General features: G+C 38.2%; 1 protein-coding gene across 2 annotated transcripts in view; it reads right to left on the bottom strand.

Moving 5' to 3' along the window:
- Positions 1 to 303: 303 nt before the first annotated feature.
- Positions 304 to 16,890, bottom strand: part of ITPRID1 (ITPR interacting domain containing 1) — a 189,093-nt gene continuing 172,506 nt past the window's right edge. For both annotated transcript variants that reach the window (XM_063452060.1, XM_063452061.1), the window contains exons 10-14: positions 12,995 to 14,242; positions 8,644 to 8,771; positions 5,923 to 6,034; positions 3,247 to 3,501; positions 304 to 772 (exon numbers count right to left, since the gene is read on the bottom strand). In XM_063452060.1, coding sequence (XP_063308130.1) covers positions 737 to 772; positions 3,247 to 3,501; positions 5,923 to 6,034; positions 8,644 to 8,771; positions 12,995 to 14,242 — 1,779 coding nt within the window. In that variant the 3' untranslated portion in view covers positions 304 to 736. The remainder of the gene's footprint in view (positions 773 to 3,246; positions 3,502 to 5,922; positions 6,035 to 8,643; positions 8,772 to 12,994; positions 14,243 to 16,890) is intronic.

Raw genomic sequence — 16,890 nt, 5'->3', positions numbered from 1 at the left:
ATTCGACTTAATAAAAGTCTCCATAGATTTATAGTACTGAAAACACATTTATCAACATAAACCGCCGAGGTTTGTACTAAAAGAAACTTTTTTGTTTATAACCTTAATATAAATCATAGTTTTATATATATATATATATATATATATATATATATATATATATATATATATATATATATATATATACATATATATACACACACACACACTCTCTACATTATCTTTATCTTTCAAATAAAAAACAAATAATGTGAATATATTTACTTAAATAGTAGTATAGATGAACACAAAATGTTGGATAAAATAGTGTCAATAACTGAGATGGAGTACTATTCTGACTCCGCAAAATGAAAGTTTAGTGCATAAGCCAAATAGGCTGGTAATAGGCAATTAAGTCCTAAAGCACCTAGATCATGTACAATTACTCCTCCACAGACAATCTGTGCTCATGTAGAATGTGTACAACATGTAATATTTGAAATTTATTCTGTGAAAGGACAGTGTAGGGAAATAGTCACTATTTCAGAAAATCAATTCAAATAAATAGTTCCACAACAAACAATACATTCTGAGTACTGAATAAACAGAACACAATTTCAGTGCTAGATAGTGTGCCTTAACATTTTAAAACCCATGCTAAACAAGAGTAACCGTTAGCTTCATAGTGATCCTTCACAAAGAATGTGAGATGGCAACATCCACCTTTTATTGTCTTCATCCACAATTTGCAATATTTTCAAGAATTGTTGAAGTTTCTGAATGCTTTCTTAATCTAGGAAGAAAATTTACACATATTAGACTTTAATACAATATTTTGAGCTTTAAACTAAAAAAATTCCCAGGGAATCCATCAGTCTACCTCAGGGATAGGCAACCATTCAGCACTCCAGATGTTGTGGACGACATCTCCCATAATTTTTTTTATACCTATAAAGCTAACAAACCATCAGGGGAGAGGTAGTTCCCAACATCTGGAGTGTTAAAGGTTGCCTACCCCTGACCTACCATAACCAAAATCCCATTTTATTATATCCAGCATACAGTGAGGGAAAGAAGTATTTGATCCCCTGCTGATTTTGAACGTTTGTCCACTGACAAAGAAAAGATCAGTATATAATTTTAATGGTAGGTGTATTTTAACAGTTAGAGACAGAATAACAAAATCAATCAATCAGATTCCAAACTCTCCAATATAGCCAAGATCAAAGAGCTGTCCAAGGATGTCAGGGACAAGAGTGTAGACCAACACACGGCTGGAATGAGCTACAAGACCATCGCCAAGCAACTTGGTAAGAACGTGACAACAGTTGGCGTGATTATTCGCAAATGGAAGAAACACAGAATAACTGTCAGTCTCCCTCAGTCTTGTGCTCCATGCAAGTTTTCACCTGGTGGAGTTTCAATGATCGTGAGAACAGTGAGGAATCAGCCCAGAACTACACGGGAGAATCTTGTTAATGATCTCAAGGCAGCTGACCATAGTCACCAAGAAAACAATTGGTAACACACTACGCCGTGAAGGACTAAAATCCTACAGCACCCGCAAGGTCCCCCTGCTCAGGAAAGCACATGTACAGGCCCGTCTGAAGTTTGCCAATGAACATCTGATTGATTCAGAGGAGAACTGGGTGAAAGTGTTGTGGTCAGATGAGACCAAAGTCTTGAAGACTAGCATCAGAGGTGGGAGTACGGACAGAGGATAGACGTAAGTCTTCGCAGAGCGCAGGGGCCTCGACAGGACATACTTGTGTATTAGGGAAGGTAGGTAGGTTGGAGCAGCATTATGTAGGGACTTGTACTGCACCAGAATCTTAAATTAAGCCCTATATCTAACTGGAAGTCAATGTAGGGACTGACATAGGGGGGAGGCATGGGAGGTGAGGGTGGACAAGAAAATTTGACTCGCCGCCGCATTCATTATAGATTGCAGCAGTGCAAGCTGGGAACACATAAGACCACTGAGAAGGGGATTGCAGTACTCAAGGCGAAAGAGAACAATGGCATGGACCAGCACCTTAGCAGTTTCTGCTGGTAAATAGGGGTGGGTGCGAGCTTTGTTTTTGAGATGGAATCAGCAGGATTTGGCAATCGACTGGACATGAGGGGTAAAGGAGAGGTTGGAGTCAAAGAGAACACCTAGGCAGCGAGCCAGTAAGGTAGAGGTGATGGTGGCGCCGTTGACTTGGATGGAGACAGACACGGGGATGATGAGCCAGATTGGCGAAACGTGCGTCAGGGGTTCTGACAAGCACACTTCATAGCCACTGTATCACAAGTGAGCTCATGTTCGGGCTTATAATAGCGTTTACAGAAATTCACTAATACCTGTCCCCATATATTGGTGAAAATAATGGCTATCATTACAATCTCCAGCTTTCTTTCATTATATTGATTCTAGAGGTGGGAGGCATTCTTATACATCCATTTAGGGGTAACATGCATTTTTGGGTTAAGGGGTGCCCTCAAAGGCACAGAATTAGTATTTACTTAGTATTTACTTTACCTCTCCCTGCTCACCCCTATTGATACAGACATACATTGGCTACATTGTTTGGCAGTGACTATTAGCTAATACAATGTTGCTTTTTTTCCCCCCACTACATTGCTGGACTTTTTTAGTTGCACTATCTCTAACAAGACCATTTAGTCTGTATTACAAGCATTTTCTGATATCTTAGTATTCTTATTGCAACGCTGCACATTATGAAAAACTACTTTTTTCTTTCTAAAAAGGGAGGGAGACATCCCCTTATCCCTTTGTTTGGAGTTTAGATTTAGATATTTTTCTATTCTCCTTATACTGCTTGTCTGCTACAGGTGTTTTTTATTTTATTTTATTTTTTTATTATCCTGAACTCACAAAGCTACAGCCTGTACTACCTTACTCTGTATTCATATCCCTATATTTGGGTAGAACTACCAGATTTTCATATAAAGACATTATAGCTACACGCAGGATTAATTGTTTTGTAAATATGTACATTATTATTTCTGTTTGCATTTTGTTTTCCTTTTCTTTTTGTTGTGGTGACTTATTTCACCTATTAATCGCTATATATTAAAAGTTACGTTTTATTCTTAGAAATACCTAGCTTAATTGGTTGATATTTGCCACTCCACCAGCGATACAGTTATTATTTCTTACTCTCTCCTATCAGTTCTCTTTTTTTTTCTCATTGATAAAGACAAATAAACCCATGCACATTGCTGCTTCGTTCGTTACTATTATATATAAAAATAACTTACATTCTCTAAAATGGCAATGAAGTCTGTCTTTTGTGTCTGTGACTTTGATGTCTCTGTTTTGTCCATTTCATTTGATTTCAAAATGGGAGCATGCGCATTCTCATTTATGTCATAACTAGCAGATGCTGATGATGTAAAACTGCTCATAGTCTTGGTACTATCATAATGTTGTAATTGTCTTCTTTCTTGTTCCCAGTTGCATAACTCAAGCTCAGAATAAAGTCTTGATTGCTCATCCAAGACCTGTTCAAGTTGCTGCACAGAAATAAAACAATGAATGAAACAATTAAAACAGTAAAATCATATCACTGTACATAGTACCAATTAAAGGAACAATTAAACTTTTGTTTGTTTGTTTGTTTGTTTTGTTTTTGTTTGTCTTTTTTGCACTCTGATTTATTCCCTGAAACTGATGTCAGGGCACAATGCTAGATGTACTGCAGTGTGTAGCATGGAATTGTATTATATCACTTAACTTATTTAACTTAATTAAAAGTGAAGCAGATGATTAAGTATATTGTGATTTGGATCACTTACAGCATCTGTATTAAAGGGGATTTTAGTAATTTAGAAAGGAATTCTTTGTCTGTCTCATTGATATACTAGTCTTTAGAAATAATAATTGCATTTTATTACCATTACCCTGTTAGAATTTGTGTGTACTCAAACTATTTCAAGTAAATATAAATACATGTTTTATATTTTATTTTATGTCTATATTAGTACTATTATTTCAAAAATGATGTTCTATTAATCTAGTAAAGTTGCAGTCTAAATGCCATGACTACTAAAACACAAAGTTTTCTGGTACCTTGTTTTAACACTTATCTGGATCTTCCAGGTGCCTCCAGCCAGTCCCCCCTTTTCTGCTATATCTAAAGTGGAAGTGTCTCTTCCACATTAAATATATCAAGTTTTCCATATTTGGAAGAAATGCAATGGCTGAGAGTGTCAGCTGATGCTTTCATCCTATGAAATCAGATGAATTGACATCACCAAGGTGGATATTCAATGCACAGAAACTCTCTATGTGATTTTAGTGTAGTTTGTGTAAAGCAGGGGTTCCCGATTAATATACATTTTCTTGTGGCACCCTTTGACATAGCGCACTAACACCATGGAACCCAACATTTTGTTTGCTCCATAGCTCAGATAGTAAACTGATAGTAGTACATAGGAGCAGGTGTGCTTTTGTGTGTACAGTTGGTGTTTGTATATCATTTTAGCATTTTGAAACAGGAGTGTGTTTGTAAGTAATGTTTGCATTTGTGTGCAGGGGTGTGTGTGGACGTAGTACATTTGTGTGTAATATTGGTGTTTGAGTGAAGGGTTTGTTTGAGTGTTTGTATATACATTTGGAATTTGAATTCAGGGGTGTTTTTGTATGTAATGTTTGTGTTTGCAGGGGTATGTTTGCATGTTGTGTTGGTGTTTGTTTGCTAGGATCTATGCACATATACTGTCACATACATACTTACACAGATACACAGAAACATTAACACACAGTCACACATATAAACACACATTTACATACACACCTTGTCACATGCACATACCTTGACACACAGATACACACACTGGTACATACACATAACGATACACACATACTGACATATACACAACCACTCAGATACACACATTGGCACATGCAAATACAGATATATATACACACACTGACACATACACACACAGATACACACACTGTCACATACACACAGCTACACACAATCTGATACACACAGGGAAACATGCACACACACTGACATACACACACAGATACACACTGGTATATACAAACATACTGATACACACACCTTTACACAGATGCACACACGCAAATACACAATATGATGAACATCAGAGCCACCCTCCTGTTAGCTTCCCCTATGTGTCCAGGAGGGTGGCTTGCTTGGGGTCCTGGTGATGTTGGCTGAGGCTGATGGGAGTGAGTGTGCAGCAGCTCACTCCACTTCAGCCTCTACTCTGCCATCCATGCTGCTGCCTGTCTGGGTGGCCGTCTCCAGCCTCCAGCTGCCACCTCCTCCCACCCTACCACGCGGCAGCCACTCTGTGAAGCAGGGAGGAAGTGATCTGCTATCACTTCGTCCCAGACAACCAATACTACAGGGGCCCAATCGTGTTCTTAAAGACCGGGCCCCTGTTTAGTGATAAAATAGCAGCAGCCATTTTGGTTGGCGATATCATGATGGAACCCCATTTTTGTTGTTGCGGAACACCAATTAGGAAACGCTGGTGTAAAGTATAAAGTGTAAGATAATAATGTATATCTATGATAGTGTAATACATTTCTACTAATTACAATACATTTAGGAATAAAAAAAAATAGAACTGTAATTCAAAATATTTATTATGAGCAGATAAAAAGTGCCTGAATTTTCACATTTGAAAACCAACACATTACTTATCAGTATACTTTTCTAATAATCTGTTGATTGAAATAATAATTGACCATTTAAATGTAATTCTTTTAGGCAGTCCAAGCTAATTAAATGAGTGGCACTAGGGATCAGTTCTAGGAGCAGGCATAGGATGTCTGGGTCTATACACAGTCTATACACAGACTTGGCATTTTTTAATTATTACTATAATTATCTGTTGCTTTAAGAGTCACCACTGAAAATAAATATATTGAACAGTGTAGTATACTTTAGATACCATTGATATGGTCTCCTTAACATTCCGTGCTCTTTCATCCAAGTGAAATTCCAGTTCTGAAACTTCCCTCAAAACACTTCGACGTAACAAATACAGTCTTCTGATTTCTTCCCTATAAGCAATTAAAATAATTTTTTACATAATTATATTTATGGTTTTATGGATTATACCTACACCCCTTCCAAAATGATTAACACTTACACAACATTATTCATTATGCACTTTTGAATTTTTAAGACTTTTCAGACAAATTCCATATCTATGAAGTGCCATACAGACATATAAATGAACAACCAGTGAGATGGCCAATCATGTTTGTCTACTTTATGTGTAAATTTAAAGTAACACTATAGTGTCAGGAATAAAACATGCATTACTGACATTACAGTGTTAAATTATTTAGTTAGGTGTACCACCCAATCCCATGGGAAAGGTGTTTTTACTCACCTTTATCTCATGCTGCCCTGGTATCGCCTTGACTGGCCTTGCCTCCATGCCTGAGATCATCAATCTTGATGGTTCCAGCCCTCCCAATGCTTTACCAAAGCATTTGGAGGACATTGCTGATTGCACAGGGCTGAGACGATGTATGTAATCGTGACTGTGTGTATGACTGCCTGTGTATCTCAGTATGGTTCTATCTCTATATGACAGATATGTATTTGTATGTCTGCGTCTGTATGTCTCTGTATAACTACATCTAGGTCTCTGTATGTCTCTGTATGACAGTGTCTGCATGTCTCTGTAAGACTGTATGTATGGGCCTGTGTGTTTAATTGTTTGCCTTTTATGACTGTGGGACTGTGTACCTGAATAACTATGTCTGTGTGCATGTATGTTTGTGTGTCTGTATTTTTGTGTCTTTGTGCATGTATGTATTTTTGCCTGTATATCTAAGGCCATTTGGCTTGGGAGGAAAGACACAAAGGGACTGGGGCATGGGTGGGAGAGAAAAAGACACAGAAAGGGTGAGGGTCTGGAGGGGAAGTAGGAGACACACAAAGGGATTGGGGGGGAAGTAAGAAATACACAAGGTGGGTTGTAAGAGACACACAAAGGGGCTACAGGGGGTAAGACATTCAAATGAGGAATATAAAATACTAAAAATTCAAAAGGGGCGTTACAAAACACAGGTGATAACTCTTTTTTGGGGGGGACGAGGGCGGCAAAATGCTTCTTTGCCTGTGTAGCCAAAAATCCTTGCACCAGCTTTGACAGTACCCCAAACCCTTAACCTCCTCATTACCTTAACCCAATGCACCTAGCCATAACACTAACCCCTTAGACTACCCCAACTTTAACACTAAGTAACTTCAACAAGCTAAATAAAATGATTAAGTGTATATTATGGCAAAATAATCTCTGGTTTCTTGAGACAAAACCTTTAACTTCAAACCTTAGCAACTCATCACCTAACAACCTAAACTTCTTAGCTCCTCATTAAACATATCAATATTATATGCCTTCACTTTATTGTGGTATATCAACTTAATGGCATATCATCATTATATGCCATTAAGATGTATACGGAATAGCCTACAACAGCTAAAGCATAACTGGCGAGCCTTCAGTTAGCCTAATATAATAGACATATGATCCTAATCATCCGCTGATTGTAGCCATTTAATAATGTTGTGCTTCATTTTATTAAAATTGGCTGCTGCCTCATTGATCTTAACATTACTAGGTCTCAACGACTTGGGCTTATTCCTTTTGACTTTGGTAAGAGTAGGGGAATCAGTGGCAGTCTTTTTGAATACTATGTTACGATTGCAATAACAATCTATGCAAAAGAGTAGATTATACCAATTGTTTGCAATAGTATGAAAATTGATATTAGAGCCTGATGTGCTAGTGACTAGTGACATCTAGTGGATTAAATGATACTGCTATCTGTCACCAAGTTACATCGCTAGCACTTGGATACTTTTTTTGTCAGTTATTATATTGAATACCTTGTGACTCACTATGTTGCTAGATATATCTATAATCTGGTAGTTTAGCCATGTAAGACTTAATTTATATTGTTTTATAAGCTTTCCAAATGATTTAATATTTAATACAATATTTTTTTTTCAACATATTAAAATATATATTTTTTTCTAATATATAAAAAAATATTTAGAGCAAAAATATGTGTAATATTTTTGGATGAACTTTTAAAATTATTTTTGTATTACGAAACATCTATCTATCTATACACACACTTTTCATTATGCAGTGGTATATCTAAAATGGGGGGTGCATCTATAAACAGCTTCCAAAAGCTGCAGATCTCTTGTCTGTAGCCTTTTCAAGCCCTCCGGTTCTTCTCCAGCCCGGACCTTTTATGAGAGTGAATCACAGAATACTTAAAGCAGCTTAATGAGAAGTCTTTGCAAGGTAAGAGATCTGGGCAATTGCTTCCTCTTGAATATAGTCCCACTGAGCTAAACAAACAAGGAAGTAACAAGAACGGTTGTCTGATTGACAGCCAGTGGGTATAACAAGGTTCATTTATAAAAGTGCAAATATCTACTGAAATCTAAAATCTATAAAAAAATTAAAAAAAAAGAGGACACACTTCACACAAAGCCCTTCAGTAAGCTAAAGTGCTTAGGTGTTTGGAGTTTTTCTTTACCATTGCAAACGACTCTGTGTAGCTCTTGGATGCAGAGAATGAGTAGTAGTAGTACTGTCCTCCCTCCAAACATTCATCTTACATACCTTTAACCTACATACCTATCTTCATCTGATAATGTATAGAAACATCCAGCTTGTTGCTCAGTCAAACGCTGCTCCATTTCTAATAACTGATCTCGAAATCTCTGACATTCTTTTTTCATTTTTTCCATATCACGATCTGTATTCTGAATGAAACGACAACACATTATTGCAAAGTATCAATTAAGAAAACAGATCTTGTCAAAACAATTGGATTATGTCTATTTTCCAATTTGACATTAAGTTCTAATTAGCTCTGATTTGGGGTTAAGGAAATACAGGGGTGCTTAAAAGTTTGCATACCCTTGGAGAATTGGTACTATATGTACCATTTTTAAAGAAAACATGAGTGAACAGGTAAAACACATTTCTTTTATTTCTTATGTGATTCATATTCAACCGTAGGTTATAAGAGAATAGCACAATCATAAACAAAACATGGCAACAAAGAAAAAAAATGAAATTACCACTGTTCAAAAGTCTGCATACCCTTAGTTCTTAATACTGTGTATTGCCCCATTTAGCATCAATGACAGTGTGCAGTCTTTAGTAATAGTTGTTTATGAGGTCCCTAATTCTTGCAGGTGGTATAGCTGCCTATTCGTCTTGGCAAAATGCCTCCAGGTCATGCAAAGTCTTTGGTCATCTTGCATGAATCACATGTTTGATATCTCCCCAGAGTGGCTCGATGATAATTAGGCCAGGAGACTGTGATGGCCACTCCAAATCCTTCACTTTTTTCTGCTGTAACAACTGGAGGGTCAAGTTGGCCTTGTGCTTAGGGTCATTGTCAAGTTGGAAAGTGTGGAGGCAGCTGGGGGACTGGAAAGAGCTGGAAAAGTGAAATATGGTGATAGCTTGGACATGGGGAATGCTGAAATGCAGAGGTATAGAGACAGCTAGTTGCAATAGAAACATAGAATGTAATGGCAGATAAGAACTGTTTGGCTCATCTAGTTTGCCCAATTTTCTAAATACTTTCATTAACCCGGCCTATCTTAAGTCTAAGATAGCCTTATGCCTATTCCATACTTGCTTATTCCATACTTGCTTAAACTCCTTCACTGTGTTAACCTCTACCACTTCAGCTGGAAGGCTATTTCATGTGTCCACTACCCTCTCTGTAAAGTAATACTTCCTGAAATTATTTTTAAACCTTTTCCCATCTAATTTAAGACAATGTCCTCTTGTTTTGGTAGTTTTTTCTTTTAAATATAGTCTCCTCCTTTACTGTGTTGATTCCCTGTATGTATTTAAATGTTTCAATCATGTCCCTCCTATCTCGTCTTTCCTCCAAGCTATACATGTTAAGATCCTTTAACCTTTCCCGGTAAGTTTAATCCTGAAATCCATGAACCAATTTAGTAGCTCTTCACCGAACTCTTCCAAAGTATCAATATCCTTCTGAAGGTAAGGTCTCCAATATTGCGTACAATACTCCAAGTTAATTCTCACCAGTGTTTTGTTCAATGGAATGAACACTTCTCTTTTCTATTGCTAATACTTCTCCCTACACAACCAAGCATTCTGCTAGCATTTGATACTGCTCTATTACATTGTCTGCCATTGGTTTATCCCTCCTTGAACATCAACCCTGTTGTAATTCTTTGCATCATCAACAAAAAGACATACCTTACAATCAAGACCATCTGCAATATCACTAATAAAAATATTAATAGTTAAACAATGTCTACTGCACCACCCTGATCTATTATTTTAGTTAGCCAATCAATAAAATCAAGAAGATTAGTTTGGCATGATCTCCCTAAAGTAAATCCATGTTGTCTCTGATCTTAAAATTCATTTAGATGTTAGATGATCAACAATCCTATCCTTTAACATGGTTTCCATTACTTTTCCCACTACTGAAGAAAGGCTTATTGGTCTATAGTTGCCTGACTCCTCCCTACCATCTTTCTTGTGAATTCCAATCTTCTGGGACTACTCCTGTTCATAATGATTGGCTAAATAAATGTTAATGGTTAATGGTTTTGCTAGTACACCACTAAGCTCTTTTAATAACTTTGGTTGTATCCCATCCGGGCCCCATCGACTTATTTGTCTTTACTTTTGACAGTTGAAATAGAATCCCTTCCTTTGTAAACTCACATGTAACACATATGTCCTTTTTCCTTTATATTCATCTTTAAATACTGAACAAAAATATTCCTTTAGGCAGCCAGCTAGACCTTTAGCCTCCTCTACATACCTTCCTTCTTTTGTTTTTAATCTGACTAATCCTTGTTTTACTTTCCTTTTCTCATTTATGTATCTAAACAATGTTTCATCCCCCTTTTTTTTTTTTACTGACTTTGCTATTCTATCTTTTTTTTGTGTGCTTTGGAGGCTCTTATAATTTGCTTTGCCTCTTTCTGCCTAAAGCATGTATTTAATTTAAGATAAGAGATGTGTGCAGATAGGTGGTGGCATGGACATAGCTGTATTAATAAGCCATGATGGTTTTCCTGTGTGTTGTATAGGAGATACTTTTTAGGGTTCTCCGCCCTTACTCATTGAACTGGCCTGGTGCAGTGTCCCTCCCCATTAATCTTGCAATGTAAATCATTGTAGTTTTTGAGAAACTGCAATGATTACATTGCAAGACTAAGACTGCCTCTAGTTGCTGTAAATCAAACATCCACTAGATGCCTTTCTGCTTGCTAGATGACTTTTGGTCACCTAACTGATGCTGTACATCCTCACCCACTGCATGAGGATATCCACCGTCAGTTAAATCCTCAAAGGAAAGCATATGGGCATCCAGTGCCCTCTGAGCATGTGCATTAGCCCACCCCTGCCCCCCCCCCCCCCCCCCCCCCATATCAGAGGAGCGCTGGGGGCATTGGGAACTATAGTGTAAGGAATACAACTTTGTAGTTTGCTCTCCCTTGCATCTTCCACGCAAGCCATATTTCTATCTAAAACCGACTAAAACAAACGGACAAAGCTATGCCTTTTAAGCTGTAAGGATCTTTGTGATAATATTGTGTACTGTGTGTTTTATGGCTATGCTCGGAATAGAAATTCACATTCAATATCACTTTTAATTTTGTAAGTTAATATTTAAAGGAACCCATGAAAAGCTTTGTGTGAAGAGTGTATCCTCTTTATCGCAAAAAGTGAAGATTTCAGTAGAAATTGGCACTTCTATAAACTAACCTGGTTACACCCCCCAGGCTTCCAAACAGACAACAGGTCCTGCTACTTCCTGGTTTGGTTAGCTCAGTGGCGCTGAACTCGAGGCAGCAATTGCTCAGAGCACCTGCCTTATAAAGACATCTCATTGAGCTGCATTAAGAAGTCTGTGATTAGACAGCCACATACAGTCTGGGCAGGATTAGAAGGGGAGGGAGTGTAAAGGCAGAATTGAAAATGTTGCATGCTGTTTTTAGATATACAGCAATTAAAAAAAATGCATAATTAAATGCATGCACATTTTGATATTGGGGCATATCTACTAAACAGTGATTTTTATTTATTTTGTATTTGGGCAGTGGAGTGTCCCTTTAAAACTGACATTTGTAATGAATTTATTAAGAAACCTGAAAAGGTTACATTTGCAAGTTACCCTGCAAGTGAAAGCACGCCCTAGTTATGCCTTGTCTAAACTGGAATATAATGTACATTTATAAGTCTTTAATATAATTTTAAAATTAAACAGAGATTCTCATTACAAAAGGTTAATACATGTTGCAGGAGGCTTTCATTATTTTAGTTAATGGTTTAATATCAAGAGAAATAAAGGTTCTCCTTTAAGTCAAGAACAGTTGAGATATGGCCTGCAACTGGGTATGCTGACAAACTTACATTTTTTTAACAAGGGTCATCCTTAAAGCAAAACATTGCAACATTTTAAAAACCACCCAGAAGCCCAAAATAGGACCCCTTGCTCACATTGCCAGCCCTAGAGAGATATTGGCTATACCTCATTAGGCCTAACAAGGTCAAAACTATTGGAGTTGCCGGATCTCTCAAGCAGAGAGAGCCAGCCTGCATTTCAGATCTGGAGCACCCTTTTTGGTTTTGATCAGTCTCATATATACATAACCTAGGTTCTCTTTGTAATGGCACAAGATGAGTAAAACCAGCTTGAGATCTGAGCGGGAGCCCACCAAAGAGCAAGCTGTCGTCCGTTCTCAGTATTCTCTTGTACTTTGTTTTTATGTCTCAATCTCCTTCTCTCATTTATTGTAGCCATTAAAAATATGTGATGAGCAAGAGCAACGAGCCATGATTGCTATAAAGTATGAAGATGCGAGGGTGAGTGGTTAAATCTGAAAAGCGCATACAATATTTAATATCACTTATAATTTCATTTTGAAAAGCATTCTTTTTAAGTGCAGCATTCAGTACATATGTACATACATACCAGTGACAGGTTTGAAAGTGACTCTTTCAGTAATGCCAATGTGTCTGACAGATCCTTTTCTATGCTGTTGTGAATTAGGTTAGGTCTCATTGATGCACTTTGATTATAATATGAGGAAAATCCTGAAAAACAACAGTGGTGGCAGTGGCAATAATGACAACAGTGCCTACAAGCAGGTGGAAGTGTTGCATGACAAGGATGCAGACCACAAAGACCTGTATCAAAAGAATGTGAATCTGTTTGAAAATGTTTTGAATTTGTGCAGTGATTGTTAGTACAGCTTTGATGCCACCATCCCAAGTCAGTTTGGCAATAGACATCCTTTATTTCTATGTTATTTTTTATTGCAACATCTTCTTGGTTTGTTTCAGATCTCATGGAGTAAAAAGTATGCTGCCTATTTAAGTATTCACCAGGATATGTCTTTTGTGTATCTGACATTAAAGATGAAGACATCTGAATAGTTACAGACTTATAAATGTTGGTGCTTAATTCTGTCTGGAAAGTGTTTTGTGGATCTTTGGAAGAACAATTTGTTTCTTCATCTCTGTTTTCTGGTGACCCACTTGGAGCCTGGAATGGAGAACTTAGACTGTGCAATTCATTTAAAGCAGTAAAAGATGTACTTTCCATTTCGGATACTTCCACTGAGCTATCAAGATAGTCCTTGCCATTTTTACTAAGCTGACCATTTTTTTTATTCCCTTTGTTCTTCAAATCACTTACACTTCCATCAGTATTGCCTTGCATTTGCCCGTCATTTAACAAATCATAAGTGTTATAACGTCCCACACTTTTGCTTAGATAGTGTGTAATATAAACCGGGAAGTCAACTTCTGATATATCATTGGGTTCTTGCAACTCTGAGCTACAATTATGATTATCATCCATTTCATCCTCAGCTTCTCGATTGCCACTTTCAATCTCCTCACTCCCATCTTTCAGCATTTTTTCACATTCAGTTTCATTTCCAATATATTTTTCAATGCCTTCATTGTGACTTTCAAAGCTCTGGAATTCCTCATTACTGGTTTGAGAACTTATTGAAAAAACTCTGTGATTTTCTTTGCTTGTCTGAAGTGCGTTAGCATTGCTAGATGTGTTTCCAATATTTCTGTATCCTATATCAATTGCTTGGTTGTTTGCATTATGAGAGAGCCTACTCTCTTTAAGGGAGTAATTATTTTCCATGAGAGTTGCTTGGCTGTCAGTACTATCAGAATTCATAATAACATTTCTAAGTCCATTCTGGAAAAGAAAAAAAATAATAATTTAGTATATTTCCTTTTTACATATTGTAAGTAATGTAGAGATGATGCTTGTGCTTATGTAAAAAAAAATATGAAGTTGAAGGGAATTTATTCATTTAAGGGGGACTGACTGTAATTTCTCTAAAATTTGGACCATTGAACAAAATGTGGAAAATCACCTATAAATTGTGTTAATATGTTTTTATGAGACCACATATTCTTTTAAATTGACATTAATACTTCGCAAATTTCATTACAATCTAGGGCAGACAAGGATAAACACTGCAAATTAAGAAGATAAATAAAAACCTTGCTTCATTTCTCCTTTTCTCTGTATCATTTCCCTATGCTGAGTGTAAGGGGCAGTAAACAGCTTATAACATTTATGATTAACAGGATTCTTATATGAGGCATCTAGTTGCAGGATAAAGAGGTGATACATATGTGTGGATTTCTATTTTGAACATGATTTTTCTCACCTCACAAATATCTATTTGTTAAAGGGACACTATAATCACCTGAACAACTACAGCTTAATGTAGTTGTTCAGGTATGATCTATAGCTCCCTGCAGGCAATCTAATGTAAACACTGTATTTTCAGAAAAAATACAGTGTTTACATTGATTGATAGGAATACCTCCAGTGGCCGTCACTCAGACGGCCACCAGAGGGACTTCCTATCATGCAGGGCCCTAAAAAGGCCCTGTACACGTCAGACGTATTAAAATACGTCTGATGTGTGCAGGAGAGAGAAGGCACTGTGTGCGCGCCTTTTCTCTCCAGCCTGTCAGCAGAGGAGGGGGCCGGGCAAAGACCGTGAGCTGAGCTGTCAGTCAGTTCAGCTCACGGCCGCGCACATCGCGCGCATGCGCGGTAGTGCGCTCAGGACTTCAGAGGGCGGCATGAATGCCGCCCTCTGAAGTATATGCGCATGTGTGGCGAAGCCGCGCATGCGCACAAGGGAGCAATGACGCTTCCAAATGGAAGCGTCTGATTGCTCCCTGCTCGCGCCCACCTATTTCGTCATTTTGACGAAATAGGGGGCGCGGCTTCACGAGGCTCCCGGCGCTGGAACGAGGTGAGTAAAAGACTCTGCCTGGAGAGTCCCCTTAAATATAGGGAAAAGTAAACATAATATTTAAAATCCTGGGAAGTGGCAGTTTCCTTTAAATAGTGATTTACTATAAACTGTAAACTAACTTTTTACCCTTTCATTTAATTTGAGTTAATTAAGAGTTGGATTGCAAAAAATCCCCAACAGTGAAATCTGGTGTTTATGCCAATTAAGCTGTTTTGCATACTGTTTGTTAACAATTTTTTTTTGACTCAGACGGTCACTAGAGGTGCTTCCTGTGTCAGTGCACCTACATTCAGGGCCTTCCCACTCTGGAGGCGCTGAACATTCCCCATAGAGATACATTGATTCAATGCATCTCTATGAGGAGATGCTGATTGGTGTTTTGCAACCAATCCTATGGCAAAGCATTGGATTGGCTAAGATCATCAAGCTTGATGATCTCAGCCATAGAGGCAGGGCCAGTCGAGGGGAGACCAGCACGCTGCGTGGGGGGGGGGAAAGGTGAGCAAAAACACTATTTTTAAACACACATATACACCATGACAAACACATAAACATACATATACCATGACAGATACACACCCCATCACAGACCATGACACAGACAGACCCACACACACCATGACACAGACAGACACACACACCATGACACACACACCATGACACAGACAGACACACACCCCATTATGGACAGACAGACACACACACACACACCATGACACAGACAAACACACACACACCATACAGACACCATGACACAGACAGACACACACACACCCCATGATACAGACAGACAGACACACACACCATGACAGACAGACATACACACCATAAAGACAGACACACACCCCATGACACAGACAGACAGACACACACACCATGACAGACACACACACACCATACAGACAGACACCATGAGACAGACAGACAGACACACCATGACACAGACAGACACACACACACACACACCATAACAGACAGACACACACCATGTCACTGGCAGACAGACACATACCATGACACTGGCAGACAGACACACACCATAACAGACAGACAGACACACCATAACAGACAAACTCACACTGACACACATTACTACTACCTGCCAGGGGGTCGTGCAGTGCCACTCACGGCCGTTTCTATTCCCAAGGGGGCTCACCGGCGTTATCTATGATGCTGCACCTGACTTGGCGCACAATAATGATGTCAGTGGTCAAAGTGGAAGGTACAAATACCTTCCACGTGTGATAATTAATTCCAACGGGAAACTAGACAATCAGAATCTTCTTAACCCTATTTAAACTTACCTCCTCCTTGCCTTGTCGTCCTCTTGTGGTCTTCTAAGAGTGTTTACTTTGCCTGATTGTCTGGTTACCGAATTTTGGCTTGTCTCACCATTTATCCTGCTTTCTCTGATCCTTGACCTCGGTTTGTATTATAGTTATCCTGTCTCTCCATTTCCCTCTTACTTTGGCTTGTATTCTGACTTCTCCCTGTTTTGCATAGCCCGGCCATTCTAAGAACTGGTACTGCAATTCCAGAGATCGTGACAAGGACCAACTGCTGT

This window comes from Pelobates fuscus, chromosome 4, assembly GCF_036172605.1.
Source record: "Pelobates fuscus isolate aPelFus1 chromosome 4, aPelFus1.pri, whole genome shotgun sequence".
Classification (NCBI taxonomy): Eukaryota; Metazoa; Chordata; class Amphibia; order Anura; family Pelobatidae; genus Pelobates; species Pelobates fuscus.
Note: the sequence above shows the minus strand (reverse complement) of the source record. Positions and strands in the feature narration are given on the sequence as shown.